At 46.6% G+C, this 19,294-nt stretch overlaps 2 protein-coding genes across 3 annotated transcripts; both read right to left on the bottom strand.

The window, feature by feature from the left end:
• Positions 1 to 90: 90 nt before the first annotated feature.
• Positions 91 to 1,151, bottom strand: BIRC5 (baculoviral IAP repeat containing 5). Its single transcript, XM_088530331.1, has 4 exons — positions 989 to 1,151; positions 805 to 914; positions 585 to 702; positions 91 to 372 (listed from the first exon to the last, which is right to left on the bottom strand). The coding sequence occupies exons 1-4, from the start codon at positions 1,115 to 1,117 to the stop codon at positions 289 to 291; spliced, it is 441 nt and encodes a 146-aa protein (XP_088386457.1). The 5' UTR covers positions 1,118 to 1,151; the 3' UTR covers positions 91 to 288.
• A 1,837-nt stretch (positions 1,152 to 2,988) lies between these two features.
• On the bottom strand, positions 2,989 to 19,208 carry KAT14 (lysine acetyltransferase 14). Of its 2 annotated transcripts, none has more exons than XM_010227434.2 (10): positions 18,919 to 19,208; positions 16,252 to 16,370; positions 14,155 to 14,276; positions 11,753 to 11,934; positions 10,797 to 11,216; positions 9,205 to 9,770; positions 8,777 to 8,913; positions 8,115 to 8,290; positions 5,249 to 5,439; positions 2,989 to 3,162 (listed from the first exon to the last, which is right to left on the bottom strand). In XM_010227434.2, the coding sequence occupies exons 1-10, from the start codon at positions 19,172 to 19,174 to the stop codon at positions 2,989 to 2,991; spliced, it is 2,343 nt and encodes a 780-aa protein (XP_010225736.2). In that variant the 5' UTR covers positions 19,175 to 19,208. The 2 variants fall into 2 exon arrangements, with proteins under 2 accessions (XP_010225736.2, XP_088386479.1); XM_088530353.1 differs by having other exon boundaries at positions 10,797 to 11,213.
• Between the last annotated feature and the right edge of the window lie 86 nt (positions 19,209 to 19,294).

Raw genomic sequence — 19,294 nt, 5'->3', positions numbered from 1 at the left:
GTAAAAAAATGAAATCAAGTCTCTGTTTTCAACTTTTATTCAAAAATTATGAACGCGAGGCAGCAGCCAACAACAAATAGAAGTGTACACATAACAGGCACAATAAGCTTTTCCTTAACTTTTTAAAAAGTTATTTGCCTTGATTCTTCCTTGCCAGAACCAGGTGACTGATGGAGAATTCAGGGCCAGCATGGAAGCGTTCTCAAGGCAAAAACACCGATTCAAAGGGGGCAACATTGGGGGATAAATTAGGACAGATGCCAGCAGCAAGTGATAGGCGGTAGGTGCCTAGTGGACGTGATGCTCGATTTCACGACGGACACACTTGGCTGCTTCTTCAATCTCAGCCACCTTCTCGGAAATTTTCTTTTGCTGCAAGGAATAAAAAATAAAACCCGATTGCTAAGCTACCTCCCCTAAGGCAAAGGCGGGAGAGCCGGGAAGCTCACAGCAGCGGGCCCTGTGCGAGACAGAGGAAACAGCCCCGTTTCTCAGCACGGCAAGGCGGAACCGAGCAGCCGGCTGCACAACGCCGGGTCCAGGCACCGAAAGGGCTTTTCGGCCCGTGTTTGTGGGGTGCTTACGATCATGTTCTTCATGCGCTCCTTGTCCAGCTTCAGGAAGTCCTGCAGGGTGAGCTCGGACACGTCCTTCTGCAGCGCGAGGAAGGCGCAGCCGGCCGAGTGCTTCCCGTGCTCCTGCCTGCGGGGGGCAGCGGGCAGCGCCGCGGGTAACGCGCGCCAAGGAGGGCGCCTCTCACCGCGGCCAGCGCCAAAGGGGCCCGCGGGGGCTCCCGCTACTCACACGGGGTCGTCCTCGGGCTCCCAGCCCTCCAGCTCCTTGAAGCAGAAGAAGCACTGCGCCAAGTCCGGGGAGTTCTCGCTGGGGCAGTGCACGAAGCCCGCCGCCGCCATCTTCGGGGGGACAGAGCGTGGGGAGCGGGTCGCGGCGCGGCGGGCGGCGCGGCGCGGGGAGGCCGCGCACTCACCTTGTGGGGCGTGCAGAGGCAGCCCTCGGTGAAGGGCCAGCCGTGGAAGGTGGCGAGGCGCGCGGGGAGCAGGTAGAGCCGCCACTCGGGCGGCGCCTGCGGCAGCAGCTCCGCGCCCGCCGCCGCCATGGCGCCAACCGCGCGGGGCACCACGGGAGCGCCGGGCGGGCCGGCCGCGCGCGCGCGGCTCCGCGGGAGCGGCGGCCATGACGGGACGGGGCCGCCCCGGGGCCTCCGCTGTCACTCGTGGCCGCGCTCGCTCCGCTCGTCCCCCTGCACAGCTCACCCGTGACACCCGCAGTACCGAAAGTTTCTGCCCGAAAGCCGGCAGAGGCACGAGGCTTCGAGGGCAAGTCCCGCTTCCACACGCCCTTTTTTCCTCCCCTCCTACTGAGCGGAATGCTCAAGTTTCTGTATTCATCAATAAGGGGGTTTCTCCACAGTTTGGCTGAAGAACAGGACAAAGGGAGGAGAGACTGAGTGGAGCCATGAGCCGAGAAGGACAAAAAGAGCCATCTGCAAGGAGATGGGGCCTTTACAAAGGAGGGAAATAGGGGAATTCCCCCATATTGTTCAGCAAGGGGGACAAAGGAGTTGGTGAGCTCAGGTGAGAACAGATGGCGGGAGGCCGGAGTTCGGTGTAGGCGGCCGGGAAGGCTGTAACTTCTGAGTACCTTGGCCAAGGGGGAAAAGGAGAGGGCGTCCCTCGGTCGGGAAATTAGGATAAAAGGGGGGCTGCGTCCCCCAGCAATTTGAGAGACCCCCACAGGGATATGCCCGGTGGACTCTCCCTTTATTCGAATAAAGTTTTAGGACTCCTCTGTCTCCTTTTGGACATTCAGTTCTTGACAGCGAGATTTTTCCGCACACTACTAAGGGTTTTTGTTTCGGTGAAGATGTGCAGGGATTACACAAAAAACACACACTTTGCATCTGTGTCGCTGCTCTGGAGTTCAGCTGGTTGCAGGACATGCCGCCACTTCCCTCACAGATGAAAAAAGCTGTTTCAGAAACTGCGCAGGCGGACGGCACTCCACGATCAGGGAAACACGTTTATTTAGCATTCCTGGTTATTCTTCTCTGTTTTTCGCGCTCCTCGCCCTACAGCCATGACGTGGAGGCCCCGTCGCTTCCCGGTCGCCTCAGGGCTCTGCGCCCCGCCAGGGCAGCCCCCTCGGCTCCTCCGGGCGCAGTTGGTGTCTCCAACCCTACCCGACTTGGCCCTGGCTGCGTCGGTGGCACCCGGGGACGAGTCTCAGCATCGAAAACTGGGGGACAGACGGCACCATTTCCAAAAAAGAAATGCGGCAGCTGCGGTTTCTACCTCCCCTGGCTACGAACGCGCTGGACATTCCTGAAGGCAAAATACCACGAACTACGAGAACTTCATGTTGAGCACACGTTCAACAAGGGAAGGCAGCAGGGAGGGAGCAGGACAAGGACATCTCTGAGCCTTTCATTGGGAATCACGTAACACGCTCTCCGTTATTCCTAAAATGGTCCCGGTGTTGCTGTGCTGACTTGTGCAGAACTTTCCTAAAGTTAGCGTCCAGCTATACATAACACTATCATATTTCCCTTCAGAGATTCAAAATATGGTTCCTAACACAGCCATCAGCTCACAGATACACTTTACATGATTTAAGTCTAGAAGTTCTTAATTTTCCATAAACCAAAAACCACCAACAACAAAAACTGACGCTTTTCTTGGACAGGTTTTAAAACATGACATTTCTGGGGCCCCTCTGACATGGCGAGCTCTGTGCATGGGGCTCTCCAAAGCAGTAGGTGCAGAAAGACACCCCATAAATATTTTCAGTCTTCCAGTGGTTTCCGCGTGTCCCGGGTGGCCTCGGAGGACACAGAGCAGTGCCCTCAGTTTGCACGGTCAGCAGACCGGGTGGCACTGTGGGTGCCAGCGGTCCCGGGGGTTGAGACAGAGGCATTTCAGCCCTCTCAACATCCTCGGCCAAAATCCAGGGCAACCCGTGGGGCTTTTCTCAGCGGCGCAGGCGGAGGAAGAACGCGTGCTTGCACTCCTTGCTGTCTAAGGGATAGTACTTGTCATAAAAGTCCAAAATGTATTCTTCAGTCTTAAATCCAAATTTCTGGTAGAGCAGCATAGCGGGGTTGCTTGCAGAGACGTGAAGGGTTACATCTTTGCCCATGCAGGTCTGCCAAGTGGAAGGGGAAAAATAGTATTAAAACACACACACACACACGGGAATGAGAAAGCCTCTAGGGCAATGTGGAGGTGAAGAGTTTCATACAGTCTGGTGTTTAAGTTACCAAGAAAATGCAAGGAGGAAAAAAAAAAAAAAAGAAAAACCCACAGAGGTTACCACACATAGCAACAGCTGAAATGTGAAGGGAACTCTCCCATTTCTCAGAGCTTTCATTTCTGAGAAAGGGGGCTGACAATAGAAGCGGCTTTGGGATTATAATTTGTCATCTTTCCCTTGCCAATTGCTAAATAATTGTTAATTAAAACTAATCTCAGTGTATAGCGCTAATCTCAAATGCTTAACAACAATGCCTGGAGAAAAGGCAGCGGGTGCCAGAGGATCAGGCACCCTGCTCCTCCCCGCCTGCAAACAAAGCTGAACTCTCTGCAGCTGTGCCAGCAGCACCCAAGAACCCCAAGGCTGTGGTGCTGGAATTCCCATCTATCCCACCCATCTCCTCGCCCAGCCTGCAGGGCACCACACTCACCTCCTCAGAAGGCAGGGAATTCAGTTCAGTTCAGTCAGAAAAAGACATTGCTACTGTTACCTTAGAGATCCTGCATTATTTACCTGGCAGTTCTCTGAGAAAGATGCCACTACAGTAATTTTTCATGCTTTCTCCTAGTGATTTAGGAGAATTGTGTGTGTAATGAACATTGTTTAACTCTAAATGGAAACACTAAGCAACATCCCTTAGGAAATGACCACAATGATTCCGAGGAAAAGCAATTCTTGCCCTCGCAGGGATTTAAAATTGAGAGGACTCAATGGCAGATTTGCCAACACTTGCCAATCTTGACAGAGAGGGATGAGGGCAGCTCTTCAAATCTTGGACCCTTCACATCTTGGCTCATCTCTAAGGCCTGTTCTTACTAGGTGTTGATGCCTCACACTAGCTGACTGTAGTTAAGGCCACTTCATCTACACCAACATGCTCAGAAAACATGAAGGAATGAATTTAAAATCAATGGCTTAGTGAACTATCTACCTAGTGCCTCTATCACCATGTAGAAGGAAGAGAGATGGGCACTGCAAAGAGCTTTCCTGGTAGGAGAGTTACCCTCAGGTGTCTTTGAGGAGCTACCCTCAGTGAAAACTGTTCTTCCAAGGCAGAAATCACTGTTCCCAAGGCCCTGCCAAGCACTCCTTACCTATCTCCAGCCAAACGAGTTGGAGTAAAAGCAACTTCTATAGTGAGTTTTTGCTAGTGCAGCTCCTCTTGACTAAAACACGTTAAGGAATGTTTTACATCTGCAGCGCTGCCAAGAGATTTCAGGGAGTGGTAAAACCGTGGGCCCTGAAGAGGCACCGTTGGGTTCCGGAAAGGACATCTGTCTGTGTGCATCCCTGCTTAAAATTAAGCTGGGTTTCATGCAGTTGAATTAATGAATGGAATTAAGGCCACTTGATGCCTGAACAGCAGTATTCATTCAGGGGTTTAATGAAGTTTAACTGCTTTAATACCACCCCTTCAGTTAGCTCAGATTAATTTTCCCAAGTGTCCCTGTGGAACAAAGCCCATTGCAAGCGCGTTTGACCAAATTTGAATGAGGTTGCACACATTTCTTCTTTATCTTCAGTTCAGCTGGACCTGAACCAGCACAGTAGAAGTGGAAAAAATGATTAAGATCAGTAAGTGATTTAATGCAGTACACTGGTCACAAAACAAACCTCCAGGTCTCGGTAGCAGAAGCTGCAATAGACACTAATACCTAACCAATTATATATATATTTTTTCTCTATACCCCAAGTTTATGAGCTTTGGACCACTGAAAATTGAATCCCAAAACAGTCAAAAATCTATTTACGCTGAATCCCTGACCAGTAAGGTTTTTAAGTGAATTCACGTTGTAAATGTTCATGTAAATGGTGGTGTGGACAGCCTGTGCAACTGGGTGAATAAGTAAAAAAAGGGAAAGGAGAAAGGAAGGAGCGAGACAGCACAATTTGCACTGTGCCATCTGCATGTGTGCAAACAAGGAAGAAGGGAAAGCTAGTTCTTTATTTAGCAGAGAAACGGGATCTTTTCCGTTACCTGGATAAGATGGTAGATCATGAAGGTTGCAATTCCAGCTCTTCTCCACTCGGGGTGAACGAGCAGAAAAGAGATGTAGGCTTCGTTGTATTTCACGTCTGGTACCATAAAGCCAAAGGCAATAATAACTTTTTTGTAAAGAACAACAACGCTGAAGTCTGGATACTGCAGGCACTCAGACAAATCAATCCCTGCAGCGAGAAAGATAAACAGCAGTTGAAAGCATCACAAACAGAAAGTGGAGCTACACTCTGCCTGTGTGGAAATTCAGAGTTGAAAGCCCTGTCTGGAAACAGTTATTTAATTCTTTCCTTCTGCCTTTACTTTAAAGCTCTGTCATTCTGAGATGCTTCAACCAAACACATAGTCAAAACAAGACTTCTGCAACTGATGTCATAGGTGCTGGATTTGGCAAAGGAGAGAAGCCTGCCTGAAAATGGGGACAAAGCTAATTTCCTCCCAAATGATCTCAGGATGAAACTATAACACAAGAAGCTGATTCCAAGGAAGGGTTCAATAATAATAATTGCACAGTCTCAGCATGCAGCTAGTCTTTCCCTAGTTTGTATTCTTGAGCCATCCCCAATGACTCTGTTAAGGACCCAGTTTTAAATATCCGAATTGACAAAGACAATTGCAGGTGTAAACGTGCAGGTTTGTGCCCCATTCCACCTGGCCTCCACCTTTCCTCTTCCAGTCTGCAAACGCTGAAGGACCTTCCTGAGGAGAGGCAGACGGAGGGGGCATAATTTGGAGCGTACCCATCCCGCTCCCGCAGCGGAACCTCTCCAAGCCCAGCAGACACGAGGCTCGGCTTCACTATCAGCAGCATGAGCTGCCCAGGGTGATCCTACCCCTCTTCTCCACCTGCTCTGGAGCTCCTTCCTCCTCTGTGCTGTTTGTGCAGCTGCATTATGAACCTGGGCAGGAAATTCACAGCCATCAAAAGCCATTTGCTCATAGTCTGTTCCTTCATCTGGGGTGTGAAGGATCTTCTCTTTTCAGCCTCAAAGTGGCAATCACTGATGTATTTGGAAGGTGAGATGACAAAGTAACAGTTTTTCCAGGAACCTTTACCACTCCCCCGAGATGCCAGACTGCCCAAAGCAAAGAGCCCGGCCAAAGTAAGCAGCTGAATTCACTCTTGCTCGAGAGCGAACTGGGTGGAGTGAGTAAGACGTGGGAGGAACTGATTGGCAGTAGGGAGCAGTTGACTGCAAAATGCCTCAGAGCAGGTCTGTACAGGAGCCCTCCCTTGCCCTGAGCACACTAGTGTCAGTGAAAAGCTCTGAAGATTCGGGGGGAAAAGTGTTAAGAACTGAGGGCTGGATTCACCTGCTGAGTGCCTAAACTTCAAAGAACTCAATCAATGAGAGAACATAATTATTAGAAAACAACAGGGTGCATCTAAGATACAAACTGCCTCTAGTAGCATCTTTTCAGATTCCGCTATAGCAGCCACACATCATGGGTGTCTCAAATGCTGAAACTCAGGTGGGATCAAGCTGTAATTTTCCCGGCTCTTTCTCCAAGGCACAGTGCTACCTCTCCCAGGCCCCCTCGGCCGCACGCCCCGTCCCAAGCACTGTCCCCTCAGCAGTGCCAGCCCACCTCTTTGTGCAGCCACATGATTAACGGGCTCAGAAAACTGTTCCGGGTTAAAATTAACCCAGCGAATAACAGTGGATTATTAACAAGTTCACCAGTTGGTTCATCACATATCACTGTACTGGTATAGCAATGGTGGGTCTAGGGAAACAAGGCGGGGGGAACTGCTTCCATCAGTATTTTCTGCTCAGAAGCAGTGCCTGCAAAGCCAAAGCCTCTGTGTTCAAACAGCCTTTGGGCTGCTGTAAACACCGTGATTCCCAGCGTGAACAGCATAGGGTGAGTCCCCAAGGTGCCACCTGATCTAGCCTGAACTTCAAATGCACAACCAGAAGGGAGAGACTTTGACAAAGGAATCCAGCTTTTGTTACAACTGCAGCATTTTGTGCATTTCTGGCAAAGAGGAAGCCAGGCCAAGCTTGCCCCTCTGAAATGTGCCATTTGGACAAGGAAGAGCACAGAGAGCTCTGACCCCAGCTGCAGCTTGTGGGCGCTGCCGAACTACAAACAAGCTGAATCACTACCTGCAAATCAAAACGTAAAGCAAATGGTTACTTTGAATAAAGGTGCGTCCTGTTTGCACTTGGCTTTTCCACATCAGTCCGCAGTGCTGCACAAGCTGATCTACGCAGTAGGATTACTACTATTATTATTCCAGAAGAGATAGAGACTAGAGCTGCACAGCTGCAGGCCTCCAGTCTGGAACAGACACTGTCCCAAGGAGCTCACCATTCAAGAGATGATACAGAAGAATCAAGACCAAAGCTCTCCCATACCTTGCAAATGCTGAGAAATAAGGAACACCACGGGGAAGTAAGCAGCAGTCAGTGCAACTCCCAGATTTCGCTTCAGCCCATCAAAGCTATGGCTACTAGGAAGAAACTTTCTTACGAACCCAATAAACATTACGGATAAAACTGTTTCTTACTTCAAGGCCCGATTCTGCAGAACATATAACTTGATGCTAGAAGGTGTCAACTCCTGCTGACATCAGTCATATCACCCCAAATGACCAATTTCTTTAAGCACTGTGTTAATTAGTGCTAATTGCCCAGTTCTATACTATCTCAAAAGACAAAGACACCAAATGTGTCCATTCTGGCTACATTCCTACAGGCACCAGATAGTGGTTTTCTAAGTACTGAACCAGATACCAACTGAAGAAAACTTTGGCCCAATAACATTTGTTTTTAGGAGAAAACTAGTTACTTCTTAAAAATAAATGAATAAATAAAAACAAGCACTAAAGAAATCTTACCAGGCCAGAAGAATTCATGGCACATGGAGTTTATAGTGGGTATGTGATTAGGGCGAACATAGCAGTAATCAATGGGTGCTTCTGGCTCAGCCTTCCAGTTGGGATCAGTCCTGTGCGGATATGCCCGGATTTCTGCCAGCAGTCTGAGTTTTGGGGGCTTTGTCTCATAGTCACGCCTGCCCATAACATGAACAGCAAACACAAGAGGCCAGTCAGGAACAGTAACTGCTGCTGCAGCTGAATGGGTGCTGCCCACAAAGTATTTCTTGACATGCTCAGCTTGCAACATACGAACAGCCTTTTCTTCACGTGGGAAAGCAGCACCCAACTCAAAAGCAACAACAACAAAAAAAAAAAACCCACTGCACAGGATGTCAAGATGCTTCCCAGGTGCAGAGCACATTCAGCCAGTCCATCTCTACAGGAAGGCCAGGAAAATTACGGTTCTGACCCAAGAAGAGCTGCAGCTTGCACTGAATGGTGCTCTATGGTGACTCCCTCCCTGACTTGTCCTCTCCTGGGCATTGACCTCTCAGGCCCTTCCTGATGCAGGGCAATTTAGCTGTTCAGCTAAGTAAATCACTGTGCCTGCAGGGTTACCATAAAAACTGCAGGGAGGGATAAGTATCACTGCCTCAAAGACAGTCTCTGACCGCCCCTACCTGATGTAAGGCTTCAGAACCCGAGATGTGTAAGGACTGACAATACTGTGGTCTGTCACCAGGTCTTCTGAGCCTACCAGTCGGTACAGAAATTTTGTCGTCTGCTGTCGATATCCCTTCAAGGCAGGCAGCACTGTCTGCATACACAAACATAAATAAATAAAATCTAAAACACATCAGGAAGATTAGTCAATGACTTAACATGGAGAAATTGTAACAACAGAGAGGAAAAAAAAAGGGCTTTTGTAATAAGGGTTTCCTTCTATGACAGGATACTGTGGGCCTACAGCATAGTGGTCGCACCCAGAAGCAGCCTGTAGGGCACTCTCAGATTCGAGCCCCTGAGCTTACGAGCTGCACACCTTGCTCTGCACCAAAGCTCTAAAACGACAAGTGCCCAAAGCCTACTTAGATCCAAAAACACTCACCTGGTATCTGTCCAAGATCCTGAAGTCCTGGCTGGTAGTTCTGTATGTTGCTTGTGCTACCTGGGGCCGGGGACCACCTCCTTCTTTGGCTCCATAAATGCCGTCGACCAGCAGCAGGGCAGCGTTCACAACCTGGTCCAAGTCGAAGAGGGGCAGCCCTCTTTCCCTCTTGGCCTGCCTGACAAGCAGCTTGCGCCTCAGTCTCCGTGCCTCTGGGGTCATGCTTATGGCATTGGGACAGGCTTCCAGTCTCTTCAGCAGCAGCTTTTCCTCATAGATACTCACGGAGGCATGCTTGGGGGCTCTGGCTTTAGCATCCTTCTCCAGCTGGGCTTTCCTTTTGTCTCGCCCCCTTGCCTGTAGGGATGCATTGGACTCCTCGGGATCTTCACTGTCACCTTCCATCCTCTCTGCTTTTTCTTCTTCACTCTCCACCTCTTGCTTGATCTGCTCAGCTGTCTTCACCTTTTTTCTACCTGTTATCCCAGGCCCAGCTGTTCCACTTGGAGGGGGCACATACTCTATTCCTGGGTCTATGACTCCGTCTCCTTCCATCTCTTCATCATCTGTTCAATAGATCAAAATAATCCAGGAAGAAAATGTAAGTATCAGAGCCCCATTTCAAAAAAGGTTTTCACAAGACTTTTCTGCTAAAGGAAAATAAAGTGGATTTACCCCAATACTCCATTTTCTATTTAACGTTTGGTCCTCCTGATTTTGGATGCTGGAAAGGACATACCTTAGGGATCCAATTTCAGGACACGGAATCAACGCCCCTCTTAAGCTGTCTTCCAGTTTGGTATCCAAAAACTTCCTGCACCTGAGTTGTAAGGCTCACATTCCTTGACAAATTTTAAAATGTGTTTTCATGTAATTGTTGGTTGGAAATTCCTGAAGACTTGGGATCAAATGACCAAGGTGGTAAATTAAGTCTTCAGCTAGTGTACCCAGGATAAATTCTGTTTAATCTGAGGGAATAATTAGGAGTTACATAGGCACAGGATCGATCCGCCTACAGAACGACATTATTTTTTTCTTTCCTTGCAACAAGAAGAGCTTTATTCTCTCCTTTCTCCATTACAATGAGATCTGGCCCCTCAAGGAACTATCAGCTTTCAGCCTGAACAAGGGTATTGTGACTTGACACAAATTTAACGCCTATTAGATGGGCTTGTTAATTGTCCATGTTTAAACTTACCGAACTGCAGAAACACTGCTGTGAAAATAAAAGTCCAGTCATTTTAGAAGCAAGGAAGGCAAAATTAAGAGTTATTTAGCAGTATATTTCAGGCTGCAATAAAACACTTGTGTTGAATGCTGCCGCAATTGCTAGGTGAAACCCTCTGCCCACTGTTCTTCTGAGGCATCCAGGATGCTCAAGAAGAGGATAGAAGTTGTGATTACAACTATGAAAATCTAATTTAAGATTTATATGCATTAAGACAAAACAGAATTTTCTCAGTTAGTTTCCACGCAGTCTTGAAAAAATCTTGCAGGTCATTGGGAGCTTCCATTTTTTAAAACGTCTTGCTTGAAACCTAAGCTTCCTGTTAAACAAACAACAAACAAAAGGAAAACACAGCATCTCTCACCATGAAACAGGGCCTGTGGTGGCATGACATCTGGGATGAGATCTGCTTCTGAGAGAAGGCTGGGAGTAGCTGAGTGCGAGGCTGGAGTTCCAGGAGCAGAGAAGTCCAGAGACGGAGAAGGAGATGGGCTTGTCAGAGGGGTGCGATCCGAGGAACTCAAGGAGGAAAAATCAATCACCTCTCCTTTCTCAAGGACCATGTCAGGGCGACGGCCTCGGCTGCTGAATTTCACAGGCGTGGAGGAAGTGCTGCGGTCCAGGAAGCTGGCTGCCTCCTTCTGGGCTCTCCGAATATCCTTGGCTTCCTGAGTGCGAGACCTCTTCTCCTTCAGCTCCATGGCCGACTCAACTGGATTGCGGCTCACCCGTTTCCGGAGCCCTTCCACAGTAATGATGGGATCCAGAGGCGGCTTGGAAGCTGCTGAAAAATAGTTCGGTTATTCTAAAGGACACCGAGTCCCTGCAGTCACTATATACACACCATACAGTCGTAAGAACTGGTCAGCTAAAAACCTTAAAGAACATATTCTGAAAATATAGAAGAAATTCACTCTGAGGCTTGTAACAAAGTCTGTGCACCACTAAAATCTCCTTTTAAGCCCCAGTCTTGCTCCTCTACACAGAAGGGAATTTGCATCTAGTTTGGACAAAAAAAAAAAAAAATCCCAGGATAAAGAATAGCACAGAAATTATAGATTCAGGTGCACAAAGCTCAGAAGGCTTCAAATCACAGTTCATACAAATGCAAAGACAGACTAATATAAAATTGACTGCTCCTTCTCATAATGCAGTATAGTCCTCTAAAATCACCCATGCCAGAAGAGCAGAACTAAGAAAAAAGCACTGTGCTTTGTTGTTATCCACACACACAACTGCATTGTTTTAAAGAAACCTTTTTTCATGTCTTCCAGCACCAGGCCCAGGCAGGAATCTAACTGTCATCCTGGAAATAGTTACCTTTTGCCTTCAGCGCAGATGAAGGCAGCTTCTCTCCTTCAGGTTTCATTGTTGGGGGTTTATTATGAACAAGCTTCCACCACCCTGGTTCTCCAAATTCCTGTGCTCCTGAGCGGAAGAACAAGGGGCTTCCTACAGAAAGGCAGCCAGCCACTGTGCTCCACCACGTCGAGGTCTTTTTCCTATAGAGGAACAGAGGAAAAAAAAAAGAAAAAAAGAATGTTAAGTCACCCTTTGCTAGCTGTGTTTTTATCACGGAGCCTCCTGATGCAGATTGCGAGGGCCGGGCGCTTTTGCCATTGACACCAGTGTTTGCTCATGTCCTCACGTATCCCCCAGGCTCAGAGAGATGAGGGACTCATGAATTCCCTCTCAGAGCACCGCTCTGAAGGCCACTCTGCAACATATCCATGGGCTCTGATCTACGGAGCGCTGTGAAGCCAAGTCCTGCCACTGCCCTGCAACTACAGCAGTGCGGGACCCAATTTGTCCTTGTTGTCACTGAGTCAGGACACGCTGAGCCTACAAAGGACAGGTCTGCCTTGCCACTGGAGCCCTGCTATTTCAAGTACTCACATATTCGTTTAACTCACTCACCTAACAGCTCTACAAAGACAAAAGAGCAGGAGCCCAGAGATAGCTGTGTTGACTCAGTGTTACATATTCCATTCCTGAAGACGGCAAACAGGACTCAGGCTGTACAGGATGGGAGAGGCAAGGGGAAGATAGAGGGATGAAGGGGTCACTTCACGCAGAAGGAAACGAGAATTATAATGTAAACACCTGCCCTAACAATTTTGTGATTTCAGTCCAGTTAGCAAAACATGTCCCCAAAGCTGTAGGATGGGACCCAAGGGTTGAGTTCACAAAGAGGGTTGGGATCAGGTGACTTCACTTTTAACTGGTCTTTACTTGCTTGAATCCATAGCTGCAGCAACATCGGACACTGCAGAGGAGAGGCAGCAGTAGGAGAAACAAAACACTGAGGACAACGAGTGAGCAGCAGGGAACAGCAAGGTAAGAGGACAGCACACGCGTGTCAGGAGCTCAGCTCTGCAGCCCTGTCTCTGCTCAGGGTGCTCTGTTACAGAGCTTCTCCTGCTCCATGGGGAACAGGATCTGTAGTGGCCAACAAACGTGAGCCGGGTGCACTCACTGAACTGTTTCTGAAGCCTCGGGAGCACTGAAGCCGTTTGCTTTGTGGGGCAGCGTATCGGTTACACACTGGAGGCACAGCTCCTTCCTCTTAGATCTGGCCACAGGGCTAATTTAAAGGTCCCTTAGGGGAGAATGAGTGAGAAAGTGTCAAAAAACGGATCCTATAGCCAGTAACCGAGATACACCCCTGGACAACGGATAATCAGGTTTAAAGCCTCCTTTTGCACAAACTGTTGGGATTTCTCCTCACTTTTGCACGTCTCCACTGCCAAAGACGCAATTATTCAGGGGCTAGGCAGAGCTGAGCAGGTATTTGCTGCTGCCTGAATACTGCAATTGGACATCTGAGGGCATCGACTCTCCAGTGGGCTAGGATTAAAGACGAATACCCCAGTTTGCAGCATGGAGTGTAAGTCTAGATCAGTGGCAGTTTAATATGTTAAGGAGGAGAGAGAAGCAGTTCTACAATTGCTACACACACGGTTCAGCTCCCTGTGCTCCAGCACTGGACAGATGCAGGCAAGGAGGGGAGCTCACAGCCCAGGCAGTCATTGCTTCACCTGGATTTCACCAGGGCCAGGAGGAGGCTCAGCCCCATGGGGCAGGTCTCAAAGGCAGCAGGGAACACGGGGCGGTGACAGCTCCCTGCGTGAGGCAGAATGGGCCATCAGCCACCTTCAGTCGGGATCCTGCTGCTTGCAGGGGAGACAACCACTAATGTTACCCAGAACAGAGCAAGCAGGGCCAGAGAAGCAATGAGAGATGCTAAAGGACACACCTAGGGAGGCAAAATAGATCTTACAACACAGAAATTCCAGAGATGGGGGAGAGGCCGGGGAAATCAATCTAACCCACAGTTTGTTTGCTCCATTCCTTTTCATGCAAATGCATTAAAAAGCGAGTTCTGTTTTTTGACAGCTTCACTGTGCTTCCTGTGGTACTGTCTTATACAGCATATATATACATATACATGTATATATATACGGTAGCAGAACTCGTAACAATGTATAAAAGACCAAAATGCTCCAACTTTGCAGGTCCATATACTACCTATGGTAGGTAATATGCCAAAAATACATGCATCTGTGTTGCTTTTGTGCAACATTCTTGTTTTTTTCTCTTGTTGAAAAATATTTATTAGTTTCCAAAATGACCCCTAACATCTAAATTCAGGTTCTTAATAATAATTTCTCTCATTTTCTGAAGAGCAAAGCATAGTTAAGAGATGTCATTAATATCTTTACCTGTTCCCTAACAAGAAAGTCCAGTGTTTCTCAATAAAAGCACAAATATCTTCTTTCCACCTAAAGTACCCTTGGCGGCCAGTTCCTTCCAGGGACAAATTGTACATTGCCAGCATGACGACCTGGAAAAGAAATGCTAGAGGTTAAAAAAATACCCATTTATATCATCTCATGGTGGAGAAAAAAAAAAAAAAGAAAACCTTTCCATCCTCTTAAATGTCCTTTGTTTTGTTTTGGCATAATCTCGTAGGCAATTTCTGTCATCCATCTTTCTGCTTTCATACTCTTCTCTCTTGTTAGCCACACATTTTCCAATTCATCGTGGAGGTAATAAGCTGCTTAGTTACATAGATTTATAATGAGATACAAGCCTTTGCATGAGAGCAATATAGAAGAACTATATCGTGGCTGGGATATGACTAGTGTGAAGGCAGGGAAAAGCCTATCCAAAAATAATAATAATAAAAGGGCTGTAAGTCATCCTACTTGGTAATTCACCAGAAATGTAGGGACAGAAATCTTTCTACATACTCACTGCTACATTTCAAACATGATACAAGTTAAACTTTTTGAAAAAATACATACTATCTATCTATAGTTCTGAGCACCCACGAATTACACCTTCCTCCCCATGCTCTTCATTAAACAGAAGCCATTTACAGCTTATTCACATGCTCATCCACAACCAAATTCAGCTGGAGCTACTATATGCCTAAACAAAAAGACAAATTGGACAAAAAAAAAATCACACCTCATTATGAGTAAATCCAAGAGCAGAAACTGTTAATTACATTTAATCAGTTCACTCAATACAGTTAAAATAGTGCAGCTGGGCTTAAATCACCTCCCAGTAATCACACAGCCTCAGCTGGATACCACTTCCCGGGCGGACATGTTCTTCCCTTTCCTAGAGGTTTCAAATACAGTTTTGGGGAGATGTTCTCCTCGCAATGGGCGGTAGCTTCATAGAATATATCTCTGAAGACGCCAAAATGAAGAAATACAGGCATCTTAAATGTTCCATCTATCCTCTTCCTGCCTTCTCCTTGGTTTGAAAACTATTTCTCTACATAATATATACCTTTAAACCCAGGTGAAACAGTGTCTCAGAATGTCACAAACACTTGTATTTTCAATAGGCTAAAAAAAAAAAAAAAAAGGGTGGGGGTTGTTGGGGCCACATATCCTGAGAAGTCTAGAAATAACAACTGTTTCAAAATAAAGTGATTCGACCACTTCCACCAAATTGGCTTACCCCAGCAGTAGCATCTCTGGCTGCTGGAAGCATAGGAAGATAAATTAATCACTTGCCAGCTTCCTCTTCAGACATTCTTTTGAATTTGTCTTTCTGTTCCTCGTATCATTCTCCTCCCACTCTAGTGGAAAAATTGGAGTGTGATGCTAATGGCCTTTGCTTTGTAACTTGGCCAATAAATTCTTCTGTTCTGCTAGCCACAGAGTGCCATGCTAATGGTGGGTCCAGATAACAAGAGCACTACGAAATAGCCCTTGCACCTGAAGATTCCCAGGTCCCAGTGCTCTCAGTAACATTACCAGCTTCCTTGGGACGAAGGAAGCACGTTGCATTAGGAAGCTTCAGCAGTAAATACCAGCAAGGACTACTGCGAACAAGGAGGCTGCCAAAAGATAACTTATTCAGATCACAGAGAGCAGAAACAGCTTTCTGTTTAGGCAGCTGGCAAACTTCTGTTTATATATTGCCACCTCACTAGCTTTGCATTTGCTCGCATACAAACAACTGCTCATGCCTAGCAGCCAAACTGCATGCACTTTGCTTTTTCTGAACTTGCCTGAGGCCATGAATTCAGCAGCAACATGAATGAAAAAATAAAATCAAACAAAACAACAACAACAAAAAAGAGAGGAACGTGGTTTGTATGATTACCTCCCAATCTACTTGCCAAGTGCTCAAGTTCTAATGTGCAGGCAATCCTTAGCTAATTCATTTCTGAAGTTCATGGATGTCCGTCTTTGTTATCTATACCCAATCCTCATTTTTCAGGTAACATATGCACAATAAACAACAATTTTATAAACTATTGTGGTTACCCAGCTGGCACAATTATTTCTACTTACTTGTTGCCATGTTAATCTCAGCCGTTCATATTGCTCCTTCCCATCTTCTGAGCAATCGGAGCAAGTAAACCTAAAAAAGTTATCACCTTTGAGGTAGCTGAGCTGTTCTCTCAGTTGACCTGCAACAAATAGGCAAAAAAGCAAGTTATATGTGTTTGGTAGGAAAAAAAAAAAAAGATGCAAAGTATGTTAAGTATATTTAGATTCCCCACAAGATCAGGCAGAAAAGTAATTTTGACTTTTCTTGGAGTAGTGATCGAGACAGCTCCTAAACAAATTTCCTACTTCACAGTGATGACTAAGGTACAGAGCAATTTTCCTGCTGCAGAGATCAGTGGTGACCAACTGAAATACACAGCTGTTCAGAAGAGGCGCCCTGCTTAACATCTGGACAGGTGAAAAGACAAAGGGGTTGCTTGTTTGTTCTGCATTTTTCACTCCCTCTTGCCTCCCTAGGCTAAAAAATATACCTCAGTAAATAACTAGTTTTGCATTCTATTTAAAGAAAAGCCAACCTGTAAAAAAGATATGTAGCTGCAAAGGCCATTAGAATATACAGGCTTTCTCTTTCTTGCCACCTTTCCACTAATTATGTGATTTTACAGCTTGCTTTTTCCATTTCCCTGTACACGTATCACTAACCTACCAGGGCTGTCAATCCCTGCTTACAGCATCATGCGTGTTAGACATCGTGTGGAGCTTTAAGGTATTTATGACTCCTTTCAGTGGTTAATCTTCTTTCCTTGAGACTGCGAGCCAAAGGAATGGCCTCAGTGGACAATAGGGAACAATATTATCACGAAACAGGTTGGTTTTTTGTCTACTGTTCATGCATTAGGTCCCAAATCAGCAAAGCATTTCAGTGTGTGCTTTGCAGCAGAAAGCCAGCCCTGAATGCAAGTTTATCTGAACAAGAGTGGTCTGCTGGGACGGAGCCAACTGTAAATGCCCATGCATCCAAAAGTTAAATGTTTTAATTCCTTGGTTCACTTGCAGAGCATGGGGTGGAAAAAAAAAGAAAGAAAAAAAGAAATGAAGCAAAATGAAAAGAAGAAGCAGATGAATCTGAAATTCTAAATTCACCAGGGTTAATTTACACAAATGAGTATATATATATATAAAAAGAAACAAAAAAATCACAAACCACAGGAACACTTATGACTGCAGCCTTTCTGAAACTGCACCTACGAAAGGCTGTTTCTTGACAGCATTTCACCTCTCTTAGTAGGCTGTGTCACCAGATCAAGCCTCTCCCAATGCTAGGAGGCTGCTCCACTTCTGTAGAGAACTGCAAAATGTGGCTATTAAAGCTGCACCTGGGTCTTTGGTGCGAAAACCCACAGTTGTTAGAACTGCAGAATTTCTAGAGGGCAATTCAACACAGAAAGAGGCTATTTGTCTGAGGCTGCTGGCAACTTCCACAAGCAACAACTGAGATCAGTTTAACTGAACAATAGTAAAGAGAACTGGATTTCCTTTTTTTTTTTTCCCACTTTGTTTACTTTACACATTTGTATCTAGTTACTGTTGCTCCCTGATCAGCTTTCTCTGCTCTTTGGATTTGTTACGCAGCAACAAGAGAGGAACATCGCGGTAAAACAGGACAAATTGAGTGTAAAATTAAGTGTTCTCCAATGCAATATCTCATGCTACTTGGACTCGGTTGCCTTTTTTTGAGAAAGAGAAATTCCTAATTTTCAAGTAGATGTGTCTCTTTAGCAGATTCTTACTGTATCTCATTAGTACTATGGTAGCTCGATTACACTTGCTGACCTGGCTTTGAGAGATTTCCACCCTGTAACTTTTGGTGAATTTGACAAAGGCAAAATGGGTCTCTGCAAGGTAGGTGCCACCTGAAGAGCTCACCGTTTCCAGCCAAAGGCAGCACTTAATAATATGTAAGTTTTAGACCTAATAATAAATTCAATCATTTAGATTAGAGAAAAGCACGTCTAGTCTGTTACCTAGTGAAGAACATGTATTTTGCATCAAATAGCAGTAGCAGAGATCAAGTGATCCAAACCACCCCAAATGCCTCCAAAAGCTGCTAATGGCTTGACATGCTCCTGTGAAACCTAAATTAAGTTCATATTATCGGGAAGCCATTAAGGTTGAGGTTTAGTCATATATTCCAAAGAAGTGACAGAAAGACAGAAAGAAGAAGTAACACCACCTACAGAACCATTTTCACCTGCAGACCTTTACAGAAACAGCCATTACCTTGAAGTCACTGATGAGTGAGATGCAAAGTCCCTTGGCTGAAGTCACCCAACGTGCCAAGAGCAGGACTGGGAAGCGTGTGCTCATGCTCCCCAAGCCCTGCCCTGGCTTCCAGTTTACTAACTTGCTGGCTTTCAGTTTACACATGGTCCCATTTTATCCTTGGGGAATGCCAGGTCTGGACACCCATATGGCTGATGGGTGTAGGCCCCTAATGTGCACAAACACAACAAGGGGCCTTAGGTTACCAGGCTCTGCATGGTGCCCAAAGAGCATTTCTTCCCTATAACAAAATAAGGCTAAATAGAGCTATCCTTTAAAATGGAGAGCAAAACCAGCTTGCCTCATTTTGAAGCCATGTGAGCCCCACACATGCTATTTTGAGGGTACCCAGAGCAAACTGGAAACGGGAAGCACTACAAGAAACAAGAAAAACAGCATCCTTACTGGCTGGTATCCACTTCTGACACTTCTCACAGTAATAGGACATCTCCTCCATCCAGGATGCATCTCCTTCGTCACTGTTCAGAGAGTCTCCGCTCTGATCGTGCGATAAATCCACGGAGGCCTGATCCTCGGACTCGACGATCAAGAGGGTCTCCCCTTCCACCTCGCCCTCCTCCAGACCTTCCGAGGTCGATGTCCGTGTCGCTTCGTCATCGTGGCGACTCAGCAGCCCGCTCATGTGAACGTTATTAGCCATCCTCCAGCTCGGGAAGGAACGCAGCGTCGGCAGGACACGGCCGCTCACACAACCCACTGCACGCGCTGGTCGGGTCTCCACACGGGGAAGTGCTGAAGATAGAGGCTCTACAGTTTTTTG

This window comes from Tinamus guttatus, unplaced genomic scaffold (assembly GCF_059628265.1).
Source record: "Tinamus guttatus ecotype Peru unplaced genomic scaffold, ASM5962826v1 Tinamus_guttatus_pri_ptg000367l, whole genome shotgun sequence".
Classification (NCBI taxonomy): Eukaryota; Metazoa; Chordata; class Aves; order Tinamiformes; family Tinamidae; genus Tinamus; species Tinamus guttatus.
This window is presented reverse-complemented; position numbering and strand designations above follow the sequence as displayed.